We start from the raw sequence: 9,209 nt of genomic DNA, 5'->3' as shown, positions 1-9,209 counted from the left end.
TCTGTTTTGCAGTCAGCTCTGCTGTCCTTTTCAGGCTCAAACCCTTTGATATTGTAGCACCATTCTTCCTTAAAGTAAAGGACATTCACCTAGCTGCAAGGGTGCCCTGCTGCAGTCGGTGTTGGGACTGCAGATCAGAGGGCACACCCAGACCTGATGGACAGCGGGGAGCTCAGGAACAACAGCCATGACATGGAATTTTGGTACCGCTTTCCCTCAAAGTGCACCACATCCACTGCCATTTTCACCTGTCACTGTGCACCTGCAGGCTGCCTGCCTGGGTGGTGACAGCACCTATCGAGAGAGCTGGGGGAGTGTTTGAATCACAGAATCATCAAGGTTGGAAGAGATCTTCAAGATCATCTGGTCCAACTGTCCCCCTACCACCAATGTCACCCACTAAACCATGTCCCTAAGTGCCAGGCCCAACCTTTCCTTAAACACCCCCAGGGACGGTGACCCCACCACTTCCCTGGGCAACCCGTTCCAGTGCTTGATTACTCTTTCTGAGAAGAAATGTCTCCTCATTTCCAACCTAAACCTCCTCTGGCACAACTCAAGGCCGTTCCCTCTTGCCCTGCCATGAGTTATCTTCCATTCCCAATGCCCATTCTCGCATTTTGCGCTCTGTCGCTACAGTTCAGCGTGTTTTGTTGTGTTTCTGCCACTTTGGTAGTTACCATAAACAGGAAAACAAGGGGGAACAATGAGAGTTTTTGACGTTTGTGATTTCTTTTCCCCACACTGGTACTTCAAAATGAAGTTCTGAAGACGTTAAATTGTTCCTTGCACGCTTGCATTTTGGGGGCTGGCTCGCTCATTTGCTTGCTTCTTCCATAGCCGCAGGATTCACGAGCAGGGACAAACTGCCACACCATACACAGTGCCCAACCACCACGAGGGCCGACCCACCCCACGGCACTACAAGTCCCACAGCCGCCCCGGGGCAGACTACAGCTCCCAGCGTGCTGCGAGCCGCGCTGGGAAGGGACGGCCCAAAATGGCGGCGGGAGAGGCGCCGGGGCGCCCGGCCGAGCAGGAGGAGGCGGCGGAGGCACCGGCGGCGGAGGAGGAGGCGGCGGCGCGGAGCTTCAAGGAGCTGGTGAGGGGCGGCCGGAGCCGCTGCCGCTCCCTGCCCCGGCCCGAGGAGCGCCTCGGGCCCGGCGGAGCCGCCGGTGCTGGGGGAGGACACGTGCGTGGCGGCGCTGCCCGGCCCGGCCCGGCCCGCGGGTCTGCAGGAGAGCGAGGCCCCAGCCCCGCTGCGGGGGTGTTGCTGCTCCGGGCTCTGCCTCTCGGCCGCTTGCCCCTGTTTCCAGTTGCAGCAACTTGCCTCGGAGTTTTCCTTTTTTCCGCCCTAATACCATCCGCCCGCGGAGGAAGGAAGGCAGCTGTCTGTGTGTGGAAAGTTGCTTGTGTAAACTAGGGGGGGAATGACTAGTCTCTTACTGATGGCAGTCACTTCTAAGGGTTTTGAAAGGATCTAGGATGTTACTGGTGGAGTTGAGCACCTCTGTGAGCAACCCACACTTCCGTGTAGGTGATTTGAGGGCCTGATGGGATTTGGCTGTGTTAGAGACAAGCTTGGCTCTGTTGCAGTATGTATGTAAATCAGTGTCTTAATGTAGAACTCCCTGATGACATTTGTTTCCATTTCTTCTTTTCACTAATATTCAGGGAGTGACAGATGTCCTGTGTGAAGCTTGTGACCAGTTAGGATGGAAGGTACCAACAAAGATTCAAGTTGAGGCTATTCCCGTGGCTCTGCAAGGTGAGTAGCCTGCTTCTCTGATCCCAGTATGGGTATGGGTGCCTCAAGAGCTCTGAGGGAGTTAACTTTGCTGAGTGATTATTGACAGGGCTGAAAGCGTTCTCATTTCATCATGGAAGATTTCTGTATAAAAGTAATCTCAGTGTTCATTCTTATGTCCTTTCCTGATGGAGCTTGAAATGTTAATTTCCCCTGTGACACTGCCTGCAATTTCAGACTTTCAGATTAGCGTGTGGGTTCTTACGTGTTCGCTACTGTTGGATAGTTCTGGCACTCCATGTTAAATATAATTGTTTTCAATTATTTGAGCTGCTAGTCACCCTTACCCATGGTCTTTCTGAAGTACTCAGGGATATGCTGAATGCTTCTGATAGACTTAGGACTGTGCATCTTCTGTTAGGGATCTACAACGTGCGTCTGAAATTGGAGATACCTTGACTGATTACATAGCTTGTGTAATCTGCTTTGTTGTGAGCAGACAATTTCTTGAAATCAGAGTTCTAGAGTGAGAAATAATGAAGCCACCATGACTTTCTATAATCGTACTGGGATGCTGGAAAATACATTATTAAATTCAGCAAATATTTTTGCCTCTGGAATATTTTTTATTAAAAAAGAATCTGTCATGAATTCACAACAGCAGTTTAATGTAGTGACACTGGTTTAAAAATGGAAATAAACTTAGTGTCTGCTCTGTCCTGGTACTTAACTGTTATCATACTCTTTTAATCCACATACAATATTTTCTTCAAAAACAAAAGTAAGATTGCATTCCTGAGTTTTCTCTTTAAGGCGTGTTGGCAGCACGTTCTTCTCAGATGTTGGAATTTAGGAAGTTAGAATGGATCCTGCTGATGAATTCTACTTTGTTGCATATATTGTGGGTTTTTGGTTTTTGTGTAGAAGACTTGCTGTTTTAATCCTTGCTGGCTGCAAGCAGGTTTAGATTACTGTTTTAATCTATGGAACAAAATACATTGTGGTTTGTGAGATGTATGAAAACTTGTATATTGGCAGAAATTTAACTGAAGAATGAAAGAAATCAGGACTGTAATTATTGCTGTTGTACATATGAAGTTAAACTCTTAAAATTCTGTAGACGTGTTTTGAAGTTCTTTCTTCACCCTTTGAGTATCTTTTTTTTTTTTTTTGGTGGAGTTACTGCAGAGGCTGTTCTTTTTATCCTTAGGGAATTCTTGTGCTTTTCGCACAGTTCCTTGAAGCCCTCTTTCTTTAGTATAGATTTGTAAGTGTTCTTGCCCTTCTTCCTCTTCCTTGTAGGTAGAGATATAATTGGACTGGCAGAAACTGGCTCTGGTAAAACAGGAGCTTTTGCTTTGCCAATTCTTCAAGCACTGCTGGAGGCACCTCAACGATTATTTGCTCTTGTCCTCACACCAACAAGGGAGCTGGCCTTCCAAATCTCAGAGCAGTTTGAAGCTCTTGGATCTTCCATTGGTGTCCACAGCGGTAAGTAGCCTTCCCTAGAAGACAGACATATCAGTTGTGGGAAATAAACCATACTTGTGACAGTGTGGTCTTCCCTTATAGAACACTCTGCAGTTCTTCTGCATTTTATGTCCAAACCATTAGAAATGGAAGTATGAGAGAATCTTCCCAATAATGAGTTCAGTTAAATTGCATAGAGATATGCTCTGTAGCATGTTGTAATTTAATCTTCCCTTCAAACTGTCCGTTATTTTTTTTGTGGATATTTTTAGAATTCTGAGACTCTGCATCTGAGTTAGGCTGCAAGGAATAGATTCTGTCTGTAGCTCTTGAACTGTGAAAAAATGTTTGGGGCTGGTAAGGGCTTCAGTGTATAGCTTAGGAGGCCTGGGAAGGTCAGGTGTGTGGAAATAGAGTGAATTCTCACAAAGAAAACAAGTTTTTAATTTGTCTAGTGCTGTTGTGGGTGGCAAGGAGTAGGAGGAAGCACATTAAGGTTCCAGGGGTTGGCTGTTGCTAAACTGAAAGATTGACACTGTTCTGTTTGTCCTGCAGCGGTTATTGTGGGTGGAATTGACACGATGTCTCAATCTCTGGCTTTAGCCAAGAAACCACATATTATAATTGGTAAGTCAATGTGCAGGAGGTATGGGGTATGAATATGATAAAATTGCAGTCATCCAAAGAGTGACACAAGCTTTTGCGCGTTTGAAGAAATGAAAGTACATCTTTCATTTGTTTTAATCCAAAGAACTGAGTTCTAGCTTGTTATGTTTGTAGAGTAGGCATCAGTAACCTTGCTGCTATGAGCTCATTCCAAAGCATGCCTGTTAGATTGCCTTTGTCTTGGCTTTTCATTCTCCTGAAGTATTCAAAACCCTGGTTTCGTTCTTCTCAGTGCATCTCATATGCAGTCAGTTTTGTTTTGCTTTTTGAGGGGCTGCTCTTCAGAGAGTCTGACTCCATTAGTCTTACTTCAAAACACTTAAAGGATAACCTCTGAAAGAGTGCTTCCCACAAAGCAGTCTGCCTTCTCTTCAGTGAAGAACTCCATTTCTGTGACAGATGACATACCTCTGGATCTTTTCCTTTGCTTTCATTCTTAACTTCCTCTCTCTGATTCTCTTGGTAGCAACCCCTGGCCGTCTAGTTGATCATCTGGAGAACACAAAGGGCTTCAACTTACGAGCTCTGAAATTCTTAGTGATGGATGAAGCTGACCGGATCCTCAACATGGATTTTGAGACAGAGGTAGGAATGTGCTAAAGGAAGATTTTTTGGAACACCACAGGAGCGTCCCTTTAAATTGCTTCATGCAGTCATGTAAATGTTTCAGTGAGTAGTTCTGTAGAAGTTAATAGCAAATTGTAGTGAAGATCTGATAATTGCATGGAAGCCTGTGGTGAGAGCTGAACTTTGCAGCAGAGTACTAGGAGGCATTTTATCTGTGAAGTCTACTGCTTTCTCTGGAATGCCTGACATGTTCTACAGTAACACATTGGTCAATCACATACACCTTCCTGCAGGAATATTGATTGCTATTTGCACTGCTGTTTGACTTCTAGAGTGCAGATCGCATGACTATCAACAAAGTATCAGCCCAGAACTTCCCATGAGAAGATGGGAAATTTATTCCTAGTGTGAACTGAAGTTGCATATGGGGCAGAACTCCTCATTTGGACGACTGTGATGTTTGGAGGGGGGTTAGATCTTGATTGCTGTTCTATACAGCATTTCTTTCTTTTGTCTTTTTACAGGTAGATAAGATACTGAAAGTGATTCCTCGAGACAGGAAGACATTCCTGTTTTCTGCCACTATGACCAAGCAGGTAAGAGCAGAGTACTCTGCTTTAATTATCCTTCCATCAGGCTACACTGTTGTCTAGGCTGCCTGGTGCATGCCCAGGCTTCTGACAAAGTCTCTGTCCATGTGGCATTAACTTACTTTGATCTTCCAAGGTTCAAAAACTCCAGCGTGCTGCTCTGAAGAATCCTGTTAAATGTGCTGTTTCTTCCAAATATCAGACAGTTGAAAAACTACAGCAGTACTACATTTTCATCCCATCCAAATTCAAGGTAATACCCCTTATCTTCTCTATTCTATATCTTGTCTTCTTGTTCCCACATCTGCAAAATATCTTGTCATTTTCTCTGGCTTATACTGAACTTATTCTTTAATGCAGCATATGTGATTATCTTTTTTTTTCCCCTTCCCTGTTTTTCTTTACAGGACAGCTACTTGGTTTATATCTTGAATGAACTAGCTGGAAATTCTTTCATGATATTCTGTAGCACATGTAACAATACTCAGAGGACTGCTCTGCTGCTCCGAAACCTGGGGTTCACTGCCATTCCGCTTCACGGGCAGATGAGTCAGGTATGGGCATATCCCACAGAACGGAATAGACAGGAGACATGTCTCTTGGGAAATGGGCTGTACCATACTTAACTGCCTTGCAGAAGGAGTATTTCACAACTAGTGGACTGGACTGATCCCTAGAAGCTAATCTAATGTGAATGCTGCCACTGATTTCTGTAATAGTTCAAAAAACAATCAGAGAAGTGAGTTTTTTTATTTTTTTCAGTGGTTTCTCCTCCAGTTCTTCTCTAACAGTATTTCAACAAGAACATATTAACCAGAGTGAACGTTATTCTCTCATTCTCTTTTTGTTGTCCTTTGTTCCAGAACAAACGCTTGGGCTCTCTAAACAAGTTCAAGGCAAAGGCACGTTCTATTCTGCTGGCTACTGATGTTGCAAGCAGAGGTCTGGATATCCCACACGTAGATGTGGTGATAAACTTTGATATTCCTACGCACTCTAAGGTAAGTTAGTCTGTGTGCCAACTGAGGGTTTTCTGTCACTGCGAGGCATAGCATTGAGTGTTGAAGCTAGACAAAGAGACAACTTGTGTTCTGCTGACTGGATGTGTAGTTCACACTTTTGTTAATGAAAAGAAGTTGTTCAGCCTCTGCGATTGAGTTATCTATTATTTGGTTGGATGTTCTGATCTGGATTATAGAACTGGTCCTATAAGTTAAGAAAAGTGAGGGATGTTCTCTGTCTTCATATTTCTGCTTAGAGCATGTGTTTTGTTGTACTGCATGAAGCAGATTACAGACTTTGGAAATAGTTTTACCTTATCACAAGCTTCAGGAAGGCATCTCTGTTCCTGTGATACAGGTTTTGCCTTTGTATTTTGAACTGTTGAAAAGGGAAAAAAAGAATCTCCCACTCCAATGTTCTTTGAGGATTTATTTGATCAAGAAAGATGTCTTTACGTTCCACGTTCATATCACAATATTATAGCAGACTGAAAAAAAAGCGAGTTACTAAGTTTCTTCCTTACAGAAAGCATAATATTATCTTAGGGTTGTGACTGTTCACCAGCCTAGTTTCAGAAAGCACACTATTAACGTGCAGTTAAGGATTTGCTGTTGTTTCTTGTAATGCTCAAAGGTACTGTACACTGCAAACAGAAGAAAGTATGGTTCATCTTTGAAGACATTGCTTTTGCCATCATAAAAGGACAAAAGTTAAAGTTGGGGGGCCAGGCACATGAACGACATCGTTAACTTTTGTGCACCTCCTTCTCAGCTCACCATGTCACAGAACATGTCCTTTGATTTCTCGTGTTAAAAGTGATGTCCACAGATACTGCTTGGAGGTTAGAGTGTTTTAACTTCTGTAATGCAGTATAAAACCTGGAAAACAGCCCAGAGCTGTATAAACTGAAGGTGCTAGATAGAAGCTTCCAAATTGTTCTCATCCATCCTCCCTTTCACTGTGTTTGCCAGTTTTAAATCTACTTGCTAGAGAGTTTGTATGGAAGACAGATGATGCAGAGCACTAGATCCTTAGAATGAAAATGGAGGCATTGGCTCGCTTTTATTTTAAATATTAGCTTTCCAAGGAAGTGATAGTTCCATTAACATGTCATGTGGCACAACTTCTGTTCTGTAGTCTTGAATAATCAGAAATGATCTCTTCTTTTAAAAAGAAAAAAGAAATGTTAAAGATGCTTCCACAAGCCACGTCATATCAAACCCTAATGCTGCACACAGTTTAAGTCTATAATCCTGGCCCTATTTTCTCCCCATTTTCTTCCTCTGTCCTGAAGAAACAATCATACAGTCTGATTTTTCCCCAACTTCTTTTCTGTGCTTGGTGTGTATTTTTTGGTGTGATATTGCTTATCAAGAAATTGCTTTCAGGATTACATTCATCGTGTTGGGAGAACAGCTCGAGCTGGGAGGTCTGGAAAATCTATCACCTTTGTCACACAGTAAGTGTTAAAATATAGCAGACTTATTCTTCCTAGTTGTCTTTTAGTGTAGAATACATCTGACCTGATCCTGGTTGAGAAGAAAATAATGTATGTCATTTTGAGGCACCAGCTGGATTTATTTAGCTATAGGGTAGAGTGTTCAAAGCCCACAGGGGTGGGGAAGGACAAAGCTGCTTCTAGAATTTATCCTGGATCTATGTAAATACCAGAAGTAATTGTTAATAACTTCACTGTGTAATATATGTACGTTTTTATAATATATGCAGGTTTAAGTGTGTTTGTTTGTTTTTAAATGCTGAAGTATTCCTCTAAGCAAAGTCTTTGCCAAATACTTCTGAGGTAAATCAGTGAAGGGTAGCATTCTTTGGATGCATTTAAGAGTTGCTTGTGAGACCATCAGAACAAGCCAGCAGTATCTATTGGGAGGAATTAAGGGGCAGTGTCTGTGGTTAGAGACAGCTGAAGGAGTCCCAGCTGGGCTGATTCAGGGTAATGTCTTTTCTCAGGTATGATGTAGAGCTGTTTCAACGCATTGAACACCTGATTGGCAAGAAGCTGCCAGCATTCCCCATGCAAGAGGAGGAGGTTATGATGCTGACAGAACGTGTGGCTGAGGCCCAGAGATTTGCTCGAATGGTAGGTGGTATCATTTTGTTGTTGTACTTGTTGTAGTCTGAATTTCCTTGTCTGACATAACTTCTGACTGATCTCTTGATTGCAATGCAGGAGCTGCGGGAGCAGGGAGAGAAGAAGCGATCTCGGAATGGTGATGATGATGACACAGAAGAAGCTCTTGGTGTCAGGAAAAAGGTGACAGGTGGGAAAAAGAAGAAACGGAAAGCCTTCTAGCTCAGTGTTTGGACAAACTTTTACCTTCTTCTTTATGGCTACATGAGCTTGGCAAAAACGACCTTCAGCATCCATCTCCAGTGGATTTTTTTTTTTTCTGGACTGCTTAACATTTAATTGGGTAGTCCAGATGGAAACTACCTTCCACTCTTCTGCTTTGCAAGTTACAGACTGAGCTTGGTCCATTGTGGTACCATGGGGTCAGTCTTCCTTCCAGAGACACCAGACCATCTCCTCAGGGCATGGAAGCAGATGTGGTTTGGACCCAAAGAGGTCCAGGGTGGTGCAACTTTCCTTTTGCTGCAGCCTGTGTCTCACAACCCAAACTCACCGAGTACATATGGAATCAAATAGGTCTGTCAGAAGGAAGAGATGAAAAAGTTAAAAGAAGTAACTGAGTTTCCACAGCACAGTTGTGATGATTTTGCCTTAGAGAAGGGACATGTGACATGGACAACTCCAAATATAGCTTAATTTTAAAGCTAACTGGTTTTCCGTGTTTTGTCACTGACCTGTTACGCTTGTTTTGAGTATCAGCCATGCCAGAAGGTTTTCCTCAGGTCATTCTTATTAGTGATTCACATGTGACATAAATACCTTAAATGTGTCAGCTGAAGAGTGGACCAACAGAAATCGAGCCAGTTTTGGCTGGGTTGGGCTGTTTACTGCCCAGAATTCGATCCGGAATATGTAAAGATTGGCAAGATCAAGTACTGTTTTGTTTTGTTCTGTGGCTGATTCCTGTAGTACTTACAAACTAACACAAGAGGGTGGTATTTACATAGAAAAGCAACCAACGGGCTGGATGGTGGAGAGTAAGAGGTTTTTTGCCCTATTTATTTCTGTGGCAGTTTTC

The 9,209-nt window shown here is 43.2% G+C and overlaps 1 protein-coding gene across 1 annotated transcript; it reads left to right on the top strand.

The window, feature by feature from the left end:
- Nucleotides 1-965: 965 nt before the first annotated feature.
- On the top strand, nt 966-8,839 carry DDX47 (DEAD-box helicase 47). Its single transcript, XM_035544204.2, has 12 exons — nt 966-1,102; nt 1,675-1,768; nt 3,050-3,238; nt 3,773-3,844; nt 4,350-4,468; nt 4,975-5,046; nt 5,177-5,293; nt 5,448-5,594; nt 5,904-6,041; nt 7,431-7,501; nt 8,011-8,140; nt 8,231-8,839. Exons 1-12 carry the CDS (start codon nt 1,001-1,003, stop codon nt 8,351-8,353), a joined length of 1,374 nt encoding a protein of 457 aa, XP_035400097.1. The 5' UTR covers nt 966-1,000; the 3' UTR covers nt 8,354-8,839.
- The last annotated feature ends 370 nt before the right edge of the window (nt 8,840-9,209 follow it).

Source organism: Cygnus atratus, chromosome 1 (assembly GCF_013377495.2).
Source record: "Cygnus atratus isolate AKBS03 ecotype Queensland, Australia chromosome 1, CAtr_DNAZoo_HiC_assembly, whole genome shotgun sequence".
Classification (NCBI taxonomy): Eukaryota; Metazoa; Chordata; class Aves; order Anseriformes; family Anatidae; genus Cygnus; species Cygnus atratus.
The sequence above is the reverse complement of the archived record's forward strand: the minus strand, read 5'-3'. Positions and strand labels throughout refer to the sequence as shown.